Source organism: Barbus barbus (assembly GCF_936440315.1).
Source record: "Barbus barbus genome assembly, chromosome: 36".
Lineage (NCBI taxonomy): Eukaryota > Metazoa > Chordata > Actinopteri > Cypriniformes > Cyprinidae > Barbus > Barbus barbus.
In genome coordinates this window covers 4,204,992-4,226,640 of record NC_136714.1, presented here as the reverse complement: position 1 = coordinate 4,226,640, position 21,649 = coordinate 4,204,992, and the positions used below count along the sequence as shown (strand labels likewise).

At 38.3% G+C, this 21,649-nt stretch overlaps 1 protein-coding gene across 1 annotated transcript in view; it reads left to right on the top strand.

Annotated features, from left to right (window-relative positions):
* Positions 1-21,649, top strand: part of LOC306856091 (CREB3 regulatory factor-like) — a 28,021-nt gene extending 6,372 nt beyond the window's left edge. The window contains exons 2-9 of the mRNA XM_079395104.1: positions 7,824-8,028; positions 8,117-8,242; positions 8,749-9,949; positions 16,016-16,210; positions 16,458-16,647; positions 16,866-16,939; positions 17,152-17,274; positions 18,126-21,649. Coding sequence (XP_079251230.1) covers positions 7,912-8,028; positions 8,117-8,242; positions 8,749-9,949; positions 16,016-16,210; positions 16,458-16,647; positions 16,866-16,939; positions 17,152-17,274; positions 18,126-18,244 — 2,145 coding nt within the window. The 5' untranslated portion in view covers positions 7,824-7,911 and the 3' untranslated portion in view covers positions 18,245-21,649. The remainder of the gene's footprint in view (positions 1-7,823; positions 8,029-8,116; positions 8,243-8,748; positions 9,950-16,015; positions 16,211-16,457; positions 16,648-16,865; positions 16,940-17,151; positions 17,275-18,125) is intronic.

Here is a 21,649-nt window from a genome sequence, read left to right as displayed (position 1 = left end):
GTTCGGTGACAGTTTAATGTACTGTATGCACATTGATCAATGTTTATATGAGAAGAAAATAAATTAAACCTGTTTGTCATATAAAGCAATCATGGATTGAATTAAATGGCTCGATTCATATAGATTGCTTTCATATGATTTGTGTTCCAAAGATGAAAAAAGTCTTATGGCTACATTTTTGGGTAAAAATGTAAAGGTGATTTTGTTAATATTTTATTCAATGTGTTAGATCAGTGGTTCCCAGCTGGTTAGAAAAGCAAAATAAATTAACTTTAAACAGGAGGAGAAAGTGTTGCCTGTGTCTTTCAATAAAAGTCAGTACAATTATTAATCTCTTGCATGGTAGAAACCAGACAAATTAGGCAAATACACGTTGCGTGACGTGCCCTTGTCTTCCTACAAGATAGGCACATGGCAAAAGAAAGAACAAACTGGACTGCGTTAAATACAGGTTCGCTTGCAGTGGGGGAAAATATGGTTTGTGCGGACCACAATGTGGTTGCTGAGAGCATCCAACCAACTTGAATTCAAGGGGCATTTAGAAACCAAATCTTAATTTTTTTTTTTTATTGGTAATTGAATAATTATACTAGCACATTTCAGAGTTTTACTGCAATGATTTTTTTTTGTTTATAAACAATGATTTAGTGGGTCAGAGGCCCGTTCTTCGTATGTCGTTAACTCAGTTAGCTGGATTTGATTGTTGCCGATTTCGAAGCTCATCCCAGACTTGCTGTCATAGCAACAGGTCCGTAACCTTAAACCTGCTTGAGAGCAGGCTTATTTCATGTAAACAGGATTAGATGGCATTTTTTTAAGCAGAATTGATACTTAAAATCTGCCCCAGCCACCGCTACTTGATTACAAGAGTACCCTACTGGTCCAGGGACAATAATTTAAAATAATAATAATTTGAAAATAATATAATTATGTTGTGTAGTCTATGATACTATAGACACAGCCAGTTTTACTCATTTAAATATTTATTAGTGATGAAATAATTACTTTATAATTGTATTGGAGTCTAACACACATGCTATACAGTTCTTCTGAACCGTGCATTAATTTGAGTGGTGACAGCTATTATGGGAGTGGCTTGATGGAGCGCAGGAGATGCCGATAACTTGATCTTGGCCCTTAACGAACTGTAGTTAATGCTGTCACGTAACAAATCTGCTTCAAATATACAATTAAATGAATTGCTAATTACACCATTGAAATAAAAATGTAAAGCCTGTAAAAATACTGGAAATCGTGAATATAAATAATTGGGAATCATGTAAAATGTAATGTATCTAAATGTATCTGTAATGTTATAATGTATCTATTATAACATTTATGTAGTTTTGTTCACTTGGCTGTTTCCTTATAAAAGTCCAGAAATTTGTAAAGTTTTTCGTCAGGTGTCTTTTTTTAATTATATGATGTCATTACGTTGCTGCCTTGCCGCCAACCATTCGCTGTATTGCTCATCGTGGTGTTGAGTATCGATACATCTGCCCTTTTTGGGGGAACACGAGAACGCGCAATAATCTTAAGGTTGGAATATACTACACGAATTTTAAAATCTGAACAGATTTTTAAAACATTAGGCATCCTACACTTACCGACTTTGTAAGTGACAAAGGAAAACTGGGCAGCATACACTACGCGACTGAAGATCATACACTATCACAACGAACGCAGAAACATGCGCCTTGTTGCTAGGAGACGCATGACAAATGATAACGTGTGTTCTAAAATCAGCTGAAAATATCAAACATGTTTGATATCCTCCGACTGGATAGAATCAAAATCTGAAGCTAAAAAATCGGAGTCTGTGACCATCATACACTACGTGATTTTCTGTGGAATCTTGTCAGCTGTAATCTGCAGACTGGCTCTGACTTTCGTCAACTAGCGTCAACTTGTTCAGACTGTAAAATCGGGGGGAAATCGGGGCAAAAATCGCGTAGTGTATTCCAGGCTTTAGACAACTCGATCCAGATATTTTAATCAAATCCGCAAATTCGTTTAAAGAACCAAATTAGGCAGAGATCAGTTATCAGAATTAGAAGAACCGGCATCTTTCAAATCATCTCAGATGTATTAAGCGAGGTACGAAGAACAAACCCCAGGTTGCTGCTTGATGTCCACACGATGGAGCGTTGCTGTATTTAAAGTGTAGTTCTTTCACTCAAAGAGCACTGGTAATAAACTCTTTACTAATCTCCTTTGAGCCTCCTCTGAATACAAGCCACTGTGTTTGGCTTTTCAGGAACTAGGCGACTGCAGTAGATTGTAAACATACTTGACCCTGAACAAGTGGCCCATATTATTTTAGATTGGAAGTATCATGACACCGAGTGCAATTAGACCCTCAAAAGGGTTGATTTTGAAATCGAGAGACACTACAAGTACATGGACAGGCTCATATGTCATCCATTATGTATTATGTGATCCATTATGGTTTACTTTACAGGTGTGTTTTATAATATCTGAGGTCAATGTTGCTTTGATTTGTGTCATACGGATTAAAGTGCATAATAGTTAGTGCTAACGAGTAGCCGTCAGTGAATGTGGTCTGAGACAGTGTAAGGAATTTTAATAAAAGTAACTTCCTTTTGACCTTGTCAGCCAAATCTTTGCTTGGATCAGTTGTTAGTTCTTGGCTAACAAGCTAAATTCCTGAGAGATGGTCAGTGAGCACTTAAACTGGGTCTATACCTGTTCGTATTCAGTCCGATTCACGATCGAATCATTCAGACCAATTTTATGAATCCGATTTGTTCATGAATCTAACATTGCTAATTGTACATACACTACCAGTCAAAAAAATTAGGCAGCACAACTGATTTCAGCATTGATGATGATAAAAATGTTTCATATTCAGCAAATCTGCATATTACAATGATTTCTTAATGATCATGTGACACTGACGATTGGCGTAATATCTGCTGAAAATGCGGCTTTGCCATCACAAAGATGTTTTAGATTTTAAAATATATTAATATAGAAAACAGTTATTGTAAATTGTAATGATATTTCACAACATTACTGTTTTTACTTTATTTTTTATCAAATAAATGCTGCCTTGAGCATAAGAGACTTCTTAAAAAAAAAAAAAAAACATTCAAAAAACTTAAACGAATACTAGTTTACCCCAAAATTAAAATGACATGAATTACTCACCCTCAAGCTATCCTAGGTGTATATGACTTTCTTCTTTCAGATTAATACAATCAGAGTTATATTTTAAAATATCCTTGTCGGCACTGATAGCCGTCATGAAGCCCAACTGCGACTCTGGTGACCCGAGTTCGATTCCCAACTCATGGTCCTTTGCCGATCCTGCTCTCTCTGCGCTATGCTTCCCCCCCCACCCCCGGAGCCGTATGGAGTACTTTTTTTATGATGGATGGATGCACTTTTTTCACTGCCATTATAAAGCTTGGAAGAGCCAGGACATTTTTTAATAAAACAAATTATAATTTTTTTTTTTCAATTTTTTTTTTTTTTTTTAACTGCGGCTAAGTCGTGGGGTAATTTTTATTTTTGGGTGACCTATCCCTTTTAACGACCCCGAACTAAGGAACAATATATAATTGTATATTACATTAATGAAAATCATAATTTTTTTAAAACTAAATCAATGCTAATTAAATTTAGATTCTGTGATATTCCCAATCCCCTGTGAGGTGAAACGTTGCAAAACCAAACTGGGATTCGATTGGCTAACCTCATAATCCATCAATTGCTATTTTGAAATGACGTTTTCCAGCAAGAGTACTCAGTGCAAAACCATCATTTCAAAAGCACCGGTATCATGTTTCCTCTGATCTATAGTCTGTTACTCCTAGATCCTATTGAGAGCCTTTCATTTCAGCAGCCCAGGGACTTGTATTCATGAGAACAATGCTTGTTTACTACACAAGATAATCAGTATCAGTTTCTCTTTCTTTCGGTTCCATCTGTCCTTCTGTATTTTCACATCACCAAACCTGTTGCTATTTGTCCTTTGTAGGCTAGCATATCAAAATTAATATGGGTAAATAACATGGAAATCCTGATCTCTTCAGTGATACTGTACTGTGAATGTAGGTCTGCTGGGTAGACGTTCCTCCACATTGCCCTCCTTATAGCGATCGTGCTGAGATGAGTTATCGCAACAGGTGGATATATATTTTGGCAGGATTGCTCATACAGAGAGCTTGTGCCTCTTTCTCATTTCGGTTTCCAAATGCAGATGTCTGATCACTCTTCCAGACAGAATTGCCCCATAATGTCCATTAACAGCCCAGCCCCAGTTTTGACTGATGTAGCCTACGAGTGCTCGATGCAAATCAGTAGTATTATTGCTCATACTTACGTCCTGTTCACACTGACAGCAGGTTTGTCACTGGAACCTGTCAGATCTATTTACCTTTCACTGCGTTTACGTTCCTACATTCCTATTCCTGGAATACACCGATCCAAAGATTCTATTCCCCCACAGAATCCTATCCTTCTTCCAACCCAAAGCTATGAAGAGCTGCTGGGATGATGTATTTTTGTTGGCCAAGACCCAGAAACAAGTTAGAAATTTAGCACCTATGGTTGTATTTAGGCTTTAATATTCATAAAAGCTGTGTTCAGTTGTGATGATTGGCATGAATAACAGTGTGTAAAAGCTGGAATACACTATACCAGGGGTCGGCAAGTAAGTTTGGCATCGGGCCAAAAAACATTTGCCACTAGATGGCAGGCCAGAACGTAGTCAAAGGATAGTTTACGGAATTAATTGATGAAAAATGCAATTAGAATTGCCTGTGACATACTGTTACAGTGTCTTTTGTAACTGTGAGCTGTTACTCTGTGTTAAATCCTGTAGTAGGACAGTCATTAACAAAATGTCACATTTGTGTGGCAGTGACAGGCAGAATAAGCTATGTGAGCGGAGTGGAGCGTCAACAATTTCCCCTCTGTGCTCCAGGCATTTAATAAGTCCGCTCCGGGTTCAACATTTCCCGCTCCCGCTCCACTCCGCGCTCACTGAAATCAGAAACGCCGCTCTGCCTTCGCTCCGGCTAAAGTATTTCAGTATCACAGTTCTGTTCATAGGCCTATATTAAAAAATAAAATAAAGTTTTTTTGTTTTGTTTTGTGATGAAAATATCAGTACGTTTTCGTGCATTTCGTGCATGCATTTCTTACAGATTTCTGCTCATTCAAAATCGGACACAGATGAAAGATTACATTTGTTTGAATGGATTATTGAGAGAGTGTGAATAAGTGTTGTAGTAGTTGTTTAAATCATGCTTTCAGCTCAAAATATTCAGTATCTAGAAGGAACAAACAAATTCCTCGAGAACTATTATAACTTCCCGGTCATGTCCATTGACGTCATTCACATTCTTTCTGATTTGAGTGATCTTTCTCTGTCAAGCTAGCTAAATATTTTAAACTTGTGAATTCTTGCTAAAAACTGTTATATTACGGCCGGGTCGTTGGCATGAATTGTACTCCTGATGGAGCGGTGGTGGAGCGCTCTGGGATCGAGTGAAAACCACGCCGCTCAGACTTTTAAAAAAATTCGCTTCTCGCTCCATTCAAAATCACACCGCTCCACTCGTGCTCCACTCACATAACCTACTCTGGTTGTGAGTAGGCTAACTGTTGCTGTCATGACAGATCTATTTCAGAACCAGCCGCTATCAAAATAATCTGGCTGCGGCCGTGGGCCAGATATTATTGCTGGCGGGCCACTTTTGGCCTGTTGCCGACCACTGCACTACACGATTTTTAAAAATCTGAACAGCGTGGCCGTGATACACTATGGAATTTTTGTCAACCCTGATTAATGCAAATGCAAATGCAAATCTGCAGACTTGCTCTGACTTTTGACAACCAGTGTCGACTTGTCCAGACTGTAAATTGGGGCAAAAATATGGGCAGCAGTCATGTAGTGTATTCCAGCTTTAAGAATCATAAACTTTTGTAGGTCACAGAGCTTATTTTATGCAATAATCAAAAAGCCAATGGAAAAATCCTGTTGGGTTTTGGTGGAGGGAACAAGGTTGATGCTAACTTCTGGTTTGACCTACAAAAATACATCTTCACTGTAGATGTACACTGTAGCACAATAGTCCACTAACAAAGACAGGGGGTTTATGAGTATTCACTTAGGTGCCTGATTAGTATTAATTGGTGATCGTGAAAGTATTTTAATTAATGTCTTTTAAGTGTTATGTATTATCATAGCTAAAAGGCTAAATGTTTTCTGTTCTTTGTGCTTTCTGCTTGCCTACTAGCTTTGCCTATTAGCTTAGCATGAAACAAGCTACCTTATGGCGAAGAACTCAATATCCATTAAAAAAGTAGCCTATGTTCTTAATAGTATGAATGTGAAAATACAAGTTTCCCACTTGGAATTATGACATTGTGATGGCATTTATATGCGTTTAGCTCATAAATACAATCTTTTTTACATGACTTGAACGCATATGAATCTGGGCGTACTAATTAATTCACACTGCTTATATTTGGAAAGTACGAATGTTTTCTTTTTGTTCAAAATTTGCATTATGAAGAAAAAGCTTTTGTATTTAAATTACAGCGGTGTGTAATCTCATAACAAGAGTTATGAACGCTTGAATCAAACTCTCGGTATCTAGCAGGAGATGTCAGCCCATGAGCTCTGCTCACTTTATTCCATTTGTTACTATTTGTTCCAAAGAGTCTGTGTTCATTTGCATGAAGTTAAATTTAAAAGTTAAACTCCCACATCCTGTTGTCAGTGGTTAATGTCGCTCATGTTGTCGGAAACTGGGAGCTCTCATTGAAAATTGCTTTAATTGCGAACTCTTCTTTTGGGTTAGTGAAAATAATAATACTTCAAATTGTGTGGCTTGTTGAAGAGGCTTGGCCAGTAAGTAACTACAGTAGCAACGCCTTAGAAACCACCCAAAATACCCTAGATACCTCTTAGCAACGTGCTGAAACCCAACTAGAACGCCCTAACAACCAGTCAAAAGTTTTGCACCACTCACATTTTCTTTGCAGAGTTTAGAAATCGAGATCTTTTTTGCAGGCTATCGGTGAGTAAGCAGTAGAATAGTGGAGCGCTGAAGGGAAATGTTTTTCAGTGTGTTTTTTTTCTCACTCTGGTTCTGTGGGCTGTATGCAAACCCTGCCGTGCACAAAGCCAAAGGGTGATAAGACGCTTATTTGACTCGCTCGATGCACTGGGAGGAAATTATGTCATCAAGCACAAGAGAGACAGGATTGTATTGCTCAGCGCTGAAGCTGGCCAGCACAAGCCTCACATGCTCCGACGTATTTCTGTTGATTTGTTATGCATAGAGTGTCCAGCGTTTCAGGTCTCGCCGCCTATGGCTGTCTGTCTGTCGAGGGGAAAGGGTTCCGCCGATGTTGTTTTAAAAATAGCCCTAGTGTCGATGCTATTGCACTATTGCCGATTTACACGATTTAGGGCTCCTTTCTGTTCGTCCATGGATCTCAGGCAACCTCCCTAACTTTTTCGACCATAGCTGGACCTTTTTAGGAAAACCCCAGTCTTTCTGTGGATGTTTGCAGATGCAAAAAAGCATTGATGTCAATGAGACGAACCTGCCTGTGGCTGTTCTAATGTCAGCACACACTTGTTTTTGACAGCTGTTTCCTCTCAGTGTTTCATAGTCTGTGCCAGTTCACAGCTTGTAAGTGACATTTTGTTTATAGACTTGCTTTACCGGACTGCGCAGGCCAAGTGTCCCGTCTTGTGCACCAATGTTTGTGCAGATAGTGTGTGTTATTGTAACGTTTGTGCTAGCTAACTGCTCTCTTGTTCTGTTTTCTTTCCACAGACAAGAGTCAAGTGAGGAGGACAAGTCAGCCACACTTATATGTGCTGCTAAAGCCTCCATATCGAAAACAATAACTTTTTTTTTTTTTATGCTTAAAATCAAATTTCCTCCAGAGATTGATGAAAACATAGGGCGACTGAGACAAGGCAGGTGGCAGAAAAGTTTCAGTCAAGGAATTGAAGATCTGTGCTCTGCAATGCCTCAGGTATGGGCCCTGTCATTCAAATTTGGGTGCCTGTTGAAGTATTTTGAAATAGGTGTCATGGGATGCTTCTCTTGCTTTCGTCTTACAGCCCAGCATTAGCGGAATGGATACTCCCTTTGGGGATGCCTTTCAAAACTGCTCTTTTAGTGACCAGGCACTGACCAGCACAGACCTGTTGGCTAACAGTTCTGACCCAGATTTCATGTATGAACTGGTGAGTTCATACAGTATTACTCTTTCAGGTTTGATTCATACCTAGAGGCTTTTCACACTACAGAACCTATGCACATGGAAAAACAAGATATGTTTAATGTATTTGTTCCTTTGTGGCTTAATCATGTAAATTATACACAATTTCTGCCTGATAACATATTTTAGAGCTGATCATAACTAGAAATATGTATAATCTTTATGAAAGTGCCCATGGTGTTTTAAATTATTAATTTGCACGATTTGTCCAGGGCTAGAAATCACACAAGTCATCTCTGAGCATTTTATTACATTTAATTTAATTCAATGATTATATGTTGTGTCATGTATAAAATGAATGTTAACATAGGGCTTACAAAAGAGCAATGTGAAATCTTGAAACCTGACAACCCAGAATTAATTACAATCTCAAGGTAACGTCTAGATGGTGTAAAAGATGGAACAAGATTACGCAGGGTTATGTTAATGACAATGGGTACAAAGTTGAGTTACATTTTTGAATGTTTGCAGGATCGGGACATGACTTGTCGCCAGAGCCCTAGAGGGGATATTTTCACAGTCGGAGACTGCAAAGACTTGGACAGCATGGATCATCTACCTGAGCTTGGAGACAATGACCCTGCTTACAGCTCAAACTTTGAGCAGTGGGACACATACTGGGAGGACTTGACTAAATGCACTCGGCTCACCAGTTGTGATATCTGGGGCACCAAGGAAGTTGATTTCTTGGGCCTTGATGACTTTTCCAGCCCTTACCAGGACGAGGAGGTGATGGGTCGGACACCCACCCTGGCCCAGCTCAACAGTGAGGACTCCCAGCCAGTTTGTGACACTCTTTACCATCCGGACTTGCTGGTGGGTCAAAAGCAGCTTTTGTTTCCACCTCCCACCGTGGCCAAGAAGACCAACAAACTCAGCAGCTCTGCAACCAGCGCCTCATTGAGTTGCAACCCTATGCCGGACTTCCCCGAGGGATCCCAGAAAGCTACATGGCCTGTTGCCTCCAGCACCGACACAATGGCCAAGGCCCAGCTTCAGGGCCCTAGCAAAGCCTCGCCCGCACTTCTGGACAACATGGATTACGTTCGCAAAGCCAAGGTGCGCATCAGCGTACCAAGAAAGCCTATAGTAGAGAGCTCCACCCAGATTAGCGTTTCTGCCTCTCCTCTTATCCAGGAGCACGAGTCGTCAGCTTCGCAGGTCAGCGAGGACCCAGCCATCGTCGCTGCTCACACGGCATCCTCCATTAGCTGCGAAAAGAGACTGGAGACTCCTAAACGAGAGGTACTGACTTGTTCTGGTCCAGAAATAGGGACCCTGAAGACGGTGCCACACAAACTCAACTTCCCTGCAGCTGCCAGTAGTGAAACCTTGCTCACCGTGAGTGCCCTTGGATCCGACGCGTCTGCCGCTGACAAAAAGGAGGAGGAAGAGCACAACTACTCTTTATTCTTAACCAGGGCCAGACTGGCAGGAAAGGAGACTGCTGATATGGAAGAAGAGGAAGAAGAGGAGGAAGAAGGCGAAGAAGAGGAAGAAGAAGAGGAGGAGGCAGAGGGATTGGATCTAGACGATGAAGACCATGATGAAGGGTTTGGCAGTGAACATGAGTTCTCGGAGAATGAAGAGGAAGAGGAGGAGGAGGAGGAGGAGGATGAGGACTATGAGGGAGACAAAGACGACTACGTTAGTGATGCATTCTCAGAGCCAGGTGCGAAATTACATGTTTTTGTTGATGCTGTTGTAGCCAAATGCATAAAAACTAGGGATGCATTGATAATGATACTTATGTCAATACATGTTGTGCTATATATTCAGACTTTCGGAGGTACAAAATTCAATGCCACCAAGCGAGTGAACAGTAGCACAAATAGGCCTACAACTGAGTGAGCAGCAAGAGAGAATATATAGAGTTAATTCTCCTAGAATGTCATTGTTCTCGACAGAGCTGTGCACAGACATTTTGAGGGGCAGTGGCCCAAACCAAAAAAAGGGGCACTAAGGGGGTGGTTTTAGAAGATTTTTAATGTTTTTTTAAAAGAAGCCTCTTCTGCTCACCAAGCCTGAATTTATTTGATCCAAAGTATAGCAAAAACTGTAAAATTTTGAAATATTTTTCTATTTCAAATATTTTTACTATTTGAATATTTTAAAATGTAATTTATTCCGGTGATCAAAGCTAAATTTTCAGCATCATTACTCTTCAGTGTCACACGGTCCTTCAGAAATCATTGTAATATTCTGATTTGTTGCTCAAGAAACATTTGTTTTTAGGGGTTCAAGCACGTAGTGCTGAAACCCTATTGTAATTGTTAGGATTATTTTTTTTTTATTATTATTCTTCTCCGGTAAAACTGATCGTGCAGACCAAACCGTAAGGCCTAGAGAGCTTAACTTGGTCAGAAGGTAGTAGTATTGCTCACTACTCATCCAAAGACTCGCGCCAATCGGCCTATCGGGGGCGCTACAGTGATCAAAAATGCGTAAATGCTAATAGCTCCTAAACCGCTTGTCCACAGTTTTTACATTTTTGGAATCCTTGGGTCAAGGCAATTTCACGGTGGTCATCTGATTTTGCTCTAGGAGGCCCCGTTTTCCGCAAAATTTAGTGATATCTGAAAACTACTTTTGCAAACTAGTCCTAGGTTTTTCACCTGTTCGGAACGAAACCACTGCAGAAATATTCTCTGGACAGTGAATATCAATAATTATAAAAAAAAAGTTGACATTTTCGACTCCGTTTCGCAATGGGGCCCCAAAACGTTCGAAAGTCGAGGGCCAATTTTACAAAAAAGGCTATAACACAACAAAGAAATGAATCTTCACCAAACTCCGTACACCTGTGTATGAGCTCAATCCTTGGTCAAATAAAAAAAATTGCGAAGCTCTGCCACTTGGTGGCGCTATAAGATTGAAAAAACATAAAAACAGCTATAACTATGGAAGCGTTAGTCCGATCGACTTGAAAATTGGTATGCAGTGTCTTTGTCCAAAGTGGCACATGTGTCACTGGACATTGACGTATCTCAAAAAACATGGCTGCCATCGACCAATTAAGTTTGAGCACCTATTAGACAAGGTTAACGGAGGCTGATCGGAACGAAACTCGGTGGGCATGTTCGACGCATGGCCCTAAAGGCCTGTAAGAATTTTGAAAGAAATCGGCCACTAGTTGACGCTAACGAGTTTTTTGGCTCTGTAATCACGTAGTGTTTTACATATCCACACAATATGCATATCATTTGATAGATCTCCTCGTAAAGAGCAACTTTGCTTCAAGAACCATTGCTGTCAATCAAATTGTTCATTAATTATTCAGAAATATGTAAAAAACCTACTTTTGCAAACTAGTCCCTGGATTTTTGCTCAATCTCGATCAAACGACTGCAGTAATAATCTCTGGACTCTCCAGATCAATAGTTATCGAAAAAACTTAGAATTTTGTCCTTTCATTAGCTATAATTGGCTCATTTAAAAAGGGGGCGTGGCCACACATACCCAAAAGCCTATAAAACCTAAACAAAAACTTGAAACTTTACGAAAGTTGGTGAAAACATGTGTCAGATGACTGTTAACAAGCATACAAAGTTTCATGGAGATCGGACCATAGGTGCTGCTATAACAGTAAAAAAAGCCTTCAAAAACACAATATTTCAATTGTAGATGAAAGTAAACAGTAAAAAAAAAAAATTAATATATTCCCACATACACTAGTTATTCATATCTCATGATAGATCTCCTAATTTTGAACAACTTTGTCTCTAGGATCATAGCCATCAATCAAAATGTTATTTAAATATTCTCAATTATGTTCAAAACCTACTTTTGCGAAGTAGTTCTAGGTTTTTCACCCAATCGGAACCAAACCACTGCAGAAAAGTTCTCTGGACAGTAATCATCAATAATTATCAATTTTCTTTTAAAATTTCCACTCACTTTCGCAATGGGACTTCAAAACGTTTAAAAGTCGCAGGCCAATTTTACGAAAAAGACTATAACTCGTGAATGAAATGAGATATCTTCACCAAACTCGGTACACATATGTACGACCTCAATCTATGGTCAAATAAAAAAAAAACCCGAGCTCTGCCACTTAGTGGTTCTATAAGATTGAAAAAGCTATAACTGGGTAAACGTTGGCCCGATCGACTTTGGAAATTTGGTATGCAGTGTCTTTGTCCGATGTGGCACAAGTGACTATGAGGACATTCGTGTATCTCAAAAAACATGGCCGCCATCGGCCAATGAAATTTAAGCACCTATTTGACAAGGTTCCCGGTGGTCGATCGGAACAAAACTCAATGGGCATGTTCGACTCATGGCCCTAAAGGTCTATAAGAATTTTGAAAGAAATCGGCTAGTTGGCGCTAACAAGTTTTTTGGCTCTGTAATCGCGTGGTGTATCACAAATCCACACAATATACATATAATTCGATAGATCTCCTCATAATGAGCAACTTTACCCCAGGAATTATTGCTGTCAATCAAATCGTTCATTAAATATTCTCTATTATGTTAAAAACCTACTTTTGCGAACTAGTCCCTGGTTTTTCGTTCAATCTCGATTAAACCACTGCAGTGTAACTCCCTTGACTCTCTAGATCAATAATTATCAAAAATAATTAGAATTTTGTCCTTTGGTTAGCTATAACAGGTCATTTAGAAAAGAGGCGTGGCTACATTTACCCAAAAGCCTATAAAACCTAAACGAAAACTCAAAAGTTTGCAAAACTTGGTGTAAACATGTGTCAGATGACTCTTAACAAGCATGAAAAGTTTCATGAAGATTGGACCATAGGTGGTGCTATAACAGTGAAAAAGGCCTCAAAAACACAGTATTTCTGCAGTAAATGACCTCAAATTGCAATAAAATGTTCATAATATTCACTTATACACTATATCTTCATATCACATGATAGATCTCCTCATTCGGAATAACTTTGCCTCTAGGATCACTGCTGTCAATCAAATTTGAGATTATTTGTAAAAAAAACTACTTCTGTGAACTAGCCCTCAGTTTTTAACTCAAAATCAATAAAATCAGTGCAGTACTATTCTCTAGACTCTCTAGGCCAATAATTATCAAAAAAACTGTTGCACATTTGCATTTCGACAACTATAAACCGGTCATTTTATAAAACATTCATAACATAGTGTACCCAAACGCCTATGAATCCTAAAACAAAGCCCATAAATTCTCAACACAGTGTAATATGATGCATTATTTCATTCTAAACAAGCATGCACAATTTAAAAGAGATTGGGCAAAAAATAACACTATAACAGTTATAAAGGTTAAAAAACAGTGTTGTATGAGAAATTGCAATTTCTAACCACTAGATTGCAGCGGAAGACCACTAATGGTCTCATTAAACCCTAAAACAGTACGCTATAAAATCACAGTTCTGACATTTAAACTCACATTTAGATAAAGTTTACCATTTTGTTCATACAGATGTCTCAGTTTTTACAATTCTGCCATATTATAATCACAGAGAAACCTGAAAATGGCATATAAACTCTTAAAAAGAAGACTTGCAATGAGTATTGTCACCTATCATTTATTGCAAATATCTATATCTGCAACAAAATGTGTGTGCATTTATGTCCGTGTGTGTGTGTGTGTGTGTGTGTGAGAGTGTGTGTAAGAATGCTTATTGATTATTAATATGATAGTTTAACCATTTAATTTATATGTGTGTGTGTGTGTGTGTTTCTGTGAGCCTATTGTCCATTTTCGATGTGTTTCACTGTCAGCTATACATCCAGGTTGGCCTAGACCCTAAAAGCATACCACCTTAAGGCCTTAAAATGCTTGAACCCCGGTTATCGCTGCTTGCAGCTATATTTATTATTATTAACGATATTTAAAACAGTTAAGTCGATTTTTTTCAGGATTCCGCATTTAGACCTATACACTATAACCATTCAAAAGCTTGGAGCCTATATATATATATATATAGGCTCCATATATATTTTTTTTTTTTTACAAAGTGTGCCAACAACAGCAAATTTGGTGTTATTTATCTTAGATCTGATCGGGTGCAATAATTTGATTAGACATTCTAAGAACGTGGATATTCTGTACAAGTTGTTACGGCTGTTAGAAGACAGAGCAAATCATTACCGACAGAAATACAAAAACAAACTACCAAATTACTGATTCAGCAGATCCACCACTGACTGTAATGTGGATTGCAATGGATCTACCTGTTAATGCATCGACCTTCAGGAAGAACTGTCGTCTTCAGAGAGCGGGCACACAGATTGTGAGTGATGGCGCGGAGCGGTGGGAAAACACAGAACGGATTTGCAGAATCAGTTACCGCGGAGCGCTTTGAGCTGGGGTGATAGCAGGGGTGAGTTTGGTGAGAGGGGCACCTCAGTTGATGAGGACAGAAGGGCAGTGGCTCTAGCCACCGGGCCACCCCCATGTGAACGGCCTAGGCTCTCGAGTAGCATTGGGAAATCCAGTTCATTTTAGGACTTAGCTTCTTGGAAAGGGCATTGTAAGGTTGTGTGCAGGTAACCAAGGGGAAGTGAAAGTAACAGATGATCTTATTTAATGCTTTGTTATACATAAAAATGACATATATTACAATCAGTTATTTTGATGCCACCTAAAAGCAAATGCATGTAGAGGTTCTTAAAGTGGTTGAATTAATTTATTTATTTATTTTAGCACATTATGGAGCTAATCATTTTAGACAACGGGGAACAGGAAGTGTTTGGTTACCTGCATTCTAACCTTTTGAAGGGATAGTTAATCCAGAAATGAAAATTCATGTTGTTCCAAAACTTTAAGACTTTTATTCTTGTGTTTCATTAAGATGTTTTTAAGATGTGTGGTTTCAAATCTGGATTGGTTTATAAGATGAACAGATTTAGTTTAAGGTTTTATTCACATATAGTAAACACTGATCAACCCACATACATAGAGCACATTAAATACGGTAATAAGAATTTTAACCGTACTTGCTTGATGTTTAAGAGAAAAGTTGGTTCTCATGCATCATACAAGCACGATTGAATTTCCGTTTGCAATATTTGATGACTTTGGAATGCCCCCATTTAGATAGCTAAGTAAACGTATTTATTTTAAATTGCAATGTGCATATTTTACATTTGCAAAACACTTTTGTCCAGTGCATATGGTTATTAGGTTTGGATTTGTCAAATAGTGCAGACCTAGTGACGCCAGCTAAGATGACTGAAAACATTTAGATAGGGATCTTTGAAGTATGATAATTTGTGTCAAACTCTAAGTGTGTCTTCCTCCACCCATCCTGTTGGAAACTGGAAGAGACCCAAATTTCCACCTGTCAAAAACAAGAATTGGAAATGCCACTCACTGGACTTTTTTTTTTTTTTTTTTAAGCTAGTCAGCTTAAATTAAGCCTTTTTTCAGGTCTAAAGGACAAGAAAGTGTTTCAAAAGTTTGGTTTGTAAACATTGAAATTTTATCTATTACGCTATGCTTCATTAGTGTCCAATGAAGTTAATATTTGATGAAAATAATCATCTTCAGTCTCACTGGACTTGGAAATTATAGCATTACTGAAATACTGGTATACATAACAGTAATATCAGAACTCATATTTAGTATTGTGTGCATCCCTAGTGAAAACTGCCCTAATTTGAAACTATGACTGTGTTGGATGAGCCCTTGTGACTTGTTATGGCTGAATTGAGAATTCTGATGGTTCACAGAATGGTTCTGTAAATGTGAGATAGGGAAAGATCATTGTTCGTTTCTTTCATCCTATCTTTTAAACAGGATGTGACACTGATATGGTTGATGATGTCAAAGGCCTGACGGCTGGAATCTCCAGGAAGAGGGGAAAGCGTCGATACTTTTGGGAGTATAGCGAGCAGCTCATCCCATCCAAACAGGAGCGCATGCTGAAACCCTCCGAATGGGACAGAGACACACTTCCCAGCAACATGTACCAAAAGAATGGCCTGCACCATGGTAAGACATTCACTGTGCATTATATATAAAATCTATGCACAAAGAAGGGACTGTTCATCTTATGTTTTTTTATTCTTATTATAATTAAGATTATAATTACAGCAGATCACAGTATTTAACGCTTTTATGACATTTAGAAAATTCATATGGACAGAAGTAGCTTTTACTAGCTATTATATTAAAGATCGTTTTAAAATCTTCTTTTAAGCCTGAAACATTTAACGTTAATGTTTGTCTGGTTGTTTAGGAAAATACACACTGAAGAAGTCACGGCGGACGGATGTGGAGGATCTTACTCCAAATCCTCGAAAGCTACTTCAGATTGGCAATGAACTCCGGAAACTCAATAAAGTCATTAGTGACCTGACGCCGGTCAGTGAGTTACCCCTAACCGCTCGGCCTCGGTCTCGTAAAGAGAAGAACAAGCTTGCATCCAGGTAAAGCCATATAGCTTATTACTTGAACTACTACTGCTTTAATTTCATTTCAATTTTTAATTTAAGCTCACATCTCAACATTTTCCCTTAAACTTAAAATCCTATAAAGTAGTACCATTATGGATAGACTGAAATACAGCACACCAAAATGACTTTTTTTTTTTTTTTTTAGCAAAATACTCTTCTTGATTCTTCTTTGTGTATTTTTTCTTCCTTAGGGCCTGCAGGCTGAAAAAGAAAGCTCAGTATGAAGCCAACAAAGTCAAGTTATGGGGCCTTGGGACTGAATATGGTACATTTTTTAGACATGGAAATACATTTTTGAAGGAAGTGCTTAAGATTGTGTATTGTAGAATCATGTCTCTGTCTTGACCAGACTGAGTGTAACCACATTGCTTATCTTTGAAAGACTAGTTTTTAGATCAGTTAAGTTTTTGCACATACTCATCAAATTTGCCAAATATGCCAAGAATGAGACAAAAATACGAATATCTTCTTTTTCAGATCGTTTGCTGTTTGTGATCAATGCAATCAAAGAAGAGATAGTCAGCAGAGTTCAGGATATCTCGCATGACAAAGGAACAAGCATGACAGAGAAGCTGGATAAACTCATCGAGGATACCCTAGGTAAGAAAATGTTCTACGTTGCATTATTATTAACAAGTGCTTTTAGAATTAACATTGCAGATGCAAATTATGTGTGATCTTGTGCAAGCAAGTTTCTCCTCAAACACACTATTAACAACAAGCCGAGTTGCAAAAAATTGACTTGCTTTACAAGCATGATCAAGCTGAATCTTCTCCAGCGGCTGCTATCTTTGTGTTTTTTAGAATTTTAAGAGCCTTTGCATTGTTTCACAGAAATTTTTGTTAGCACATCACAATCAGCACATCACCACATGACATGACCTCATCCTACTGTTATATAAGCTACCAAAACAATTTTAAAAGAACATAAGATTCATATTTTTGAATGTTTTTTCAACATGTTGGAAGCTCATGATATCAGATAGGTTTTCCCACAAGACTGGGAAGTAAACAGCCCAGTAATCTTGCCTGTCCTATTACTTGATTTTTATTAAATTGTATAGACAATTTAATTCAGTAACCCTCAACTGAACGCAAAGTCATTTAAAGGGCTAGTTCACCCCAAAATGAAAATTCTGTCATTTATTCACCCACATTTTTCTTTCTTTTCAAACTCACAACACTTTTTCATAGAACACAAGAAACTCAAACGTGATTTTTCCTGACAGCCATTCTTTATATAAACTACAAAAAGAACCATTAAAGTTGTGAAAGTGTTTAATACGACTCGTTTTAGAACAGCCTTTGGAGTAAGATGTTGCTTTAATGGTGCTTTTTTGTCATTTTGGAACATGACAGCCCAGATGTCCAATCACATTGACTATATTGAAAAGAGTGGCCAGTACATTCTTATATGGTTTTCTTAATTATGTTCTCTTTTGTTTATACAGTGGAGCCACCAGTGGCTAGCCAGACTTCAGACTTTGTGAATCAGATCCTGGAGAACACTGGGAAAGGAGATCCCACCGGAGGGTTGGTGGGGTTGCGTGTGCCCACGTCGAAGGTGTAGAGTCATGCCGACCGGCACTTCGGAGTACATGCGAAGCCATCCGCGCCATTCTTGTCCCACACTGTAACGGCCCGACACTCTGCATGCCCATTTCACTTGGAGACGCATCCTCACATTTAAAGTGAAAACATGCATACGATACCCGCTTGTCCGTGCATACGTATGTGTACATTCACCTCGTGTGCACCAATGGAAATGAAATTAGTAGTTAACCTTTGCACTCAGTAGTCTTGTTTCCTACCATGTGTGCATGTGGCTGGTATCGATCAACAGGCCGCCATGTTGCAAATATTAAAAGCCAATATACGAGATACCTCCAGCAAATGAGAAAAAGAGAGAGAGAAAAGCTAAACAATGAGAACCAGTTTTTGCTGTAGCCATTTTCCTCTTGCGTCCAGCTAAATCTGTCAAATGCCCATTGAGCGTTTTGGGAAGCAGAGGCGCAGTCTGCAGAGAAACTACGAAGGCATTAGATCATTTAATTTAGCGGTCAAAAAGGTGTAAATGCAGACTTTCCGAGTTTTTGAACACAGCGTGTACGATTTCACCCTCGTTAGGCCTACATTATACACTTATTAATCTCTCAACTGAGGGCATAAGTGTCCGGGGGAATTCCTGTTCAAAGCAATTGACCGACGATCAATTGAGATGCACCAACTACAACAAAGCAAACACAAAGGAACACAAATTCTGATGTTTAACGCAAAGTTACTGATGTTCGGTGTATATATATATAGAACAAGGATGTTTCAAGAGAGTAGCATGTGAGGAAGCGGGCCTCTAATGCCCTTTCCCACAGATTTGTGATCGTCTCAGGTTTGAAAGAGAGAGAGAGAGAGAGAGAGAGAGAGTGTGTGAGGGTTTTATTTTCTTCTTCTTTCTTTGACTTGAGAAGATGGTCAGTTAAATCTCTTTTTGTAAATAGGCAGATTGATTATTATCCACTGGTGAATCTTTTCCTTTCTACACTTTGGTTGAAGTGCCCTCACGTCAAATCACCTTTGATGTTGTTTTGCAAATTCTCAGCGAAAGAGGCTTAAAAAGCCGAATCCCAGACTGGGTTTTGTTTATATTTGTACTTTATTCAAGTAAGATTCATTGTGCCTTGTAATCGCGGAAATGAGGAAAAATAAAACTCAATAGAGAGTGCAAATGGACCATTTTGCAGAAAGCAAGAAGTGGAAGGGGGTCGGGGGGAGGGGGGTTTGTAATGTATTTCAGCTCTTTAAAGATACTCTGAATGTACATAGGAACATGGAAAATATAGATATATGCCACAGAGTCTGTGCTTTGTATCATAAGATGGCTCTGGCAAATGTACTTTTTTCGGTACTTCGTTTAAGAGGGGATGGGGGTGGGCGGTGTCGTAATATAAGAAATATTCACATATAACAAAAAATGATATTTGCACACTATATTTTGATTGTTTTGTTTTTGTACCAAAGACACATGCAACTTAAAATGGCAACTAGCCAGTCTAAGTAAGGTTTTGCACAGCTTACCTGACACCGTATTGAATGTAGGAAAAATGGTAGGGATTTCTAATGAACTGTGAAATTTGCTTGGGTCCAATTCTCTGCAGAAAGAAGCGTTCATTTGCATCCTCATCGAATTTTGTACTGTTCCTTTTGTTCTCATGTATATTTGTACCGCCATTCGGTTTCCCTCCACTGAAGATTTGTTGCGTATTTAAAAGGCGAGCTATAAAGTTAATGGAGATGCTTCTATTTTGCCCATAGAAGATATTATCACAAAACCAAAAGGTTTACTATTCTTCCTATAGTTGTAGAGGAGAGTGCATATACAAAAATGATACATGTCTTGTTTAGAGTTTGAATACGCATTAATCCGTGCACACAATAAGATGCCACCTTCTGAAATGCTATGTTACTCGGCATGAAACATTTCTATGCTTGTCTTCGTACCGTTGAAAGAAAAATTTAATTGCGTATATTTTTGTAGAGATTGCCTTTATATTTCCTTTCTGTGCTCTCGGAAAATTCTGAAACGTTTTCAAAAGCACGTATCTTGCTAAGGGAAATCCGATGATCCTTTGCAAATTGTTTAACGATAGATTGTCAGTTAAAATCCTCATTTAAAATTCACAATCTTATGTATGATTTATGTATATATACTTCATCGGCTGTAACAATCTCACAATAAAAATCCAGATTATTTTTAACCTCCGTATCGAAAAGAGGAAAACATTATCAATTATATTTTGCCTAAAGTGAAGCCTGCAAAAAATGCCGTAGTTCAATACCGTAGTTCAAACAATTCACAACCGCATCAAAATTTGAGAATGCGTTATCGTGCTGTATACTTACAGTTGTACTTTACGGTTACGTAAAGTAAATGAGAATTACTTCAATGAGAATTGAAGAGGAAATATGCTTAGCTGTGATGGAAAATAATGTCATAAATAATAAACGTAAAAATTCGGCTTCATTTTCATTATGGAAAATAACGGTTCTTATTTGAGTTGTGGCCTAGACCGTTTTTGTGAGATTTCCCTGCCACCACAATCTCAAGCTGCTGCGAATTGGTTCATTCTGAAAAATCTCTTCCAGGTGGAATTGTTAATAGTTTCCTCAAGGCCTTTTAAAAGTGACTTCTGAAGCTTGTGGAAAAGGTGGTTTTTCAAATATCATTTTGATCAAAGAAGGGAGAATATTTTTTCCTTTAAAATCTAAACTAAGAGTTTTGTAAAACTATTTTTCTTTGCTTTTAGTAGCATAGTAAAGATTATATATACCGTCCATTATGTCTTTTTCCCCCTTTTTTTGTACATAGACATGAATTCTAAATGTGTAAAATATATACGGTATATTATATATCTATAAATGTATAGTAAGTTCTATATTACATGTAAGAAAGCAAAAGCACTTTGTCTAGACAAAAAGAAAAAACAAAACAAAAAAATAAGCTTTCCCCCTCCCATTTGCTGCTAAACCGACCTCGTTTGAATGCTGCGGTGTGTACTTGACTTTTGCCATCTTGACCAGGGCAGTGTGACAGAGAGGTCTTGAGCAGAGACAGACGTTCGTATGTGTCTCATTGAGTAGTGAGGACTCTGACGTCACAATCTTCATTTGCCTTCAGTAGACATTTCCTATGGAAAAATACAAATTCTGCTTTGGATTTTTCTTCAGGTTGATGTACAGTGTTGACACATTCTCTCTGGCCAGAGATGGGTATTGTTGTTGTGGATTTTTTAAAGTAATTTTTTACTTACTGGGAGAAATCGAAGTTATTTGAAAAAGTAGCTCAGAAAAAAAAAAAAATACAAAAAATTAATATATAAATATCGCTGTACTGTAAGGCAGTTCCATTTGCCACGGGGAATCAATTGGACAATGTTTTTATTTTAAGTTTTTTTCCGTCTTTAAGAACCCATCCATTCTT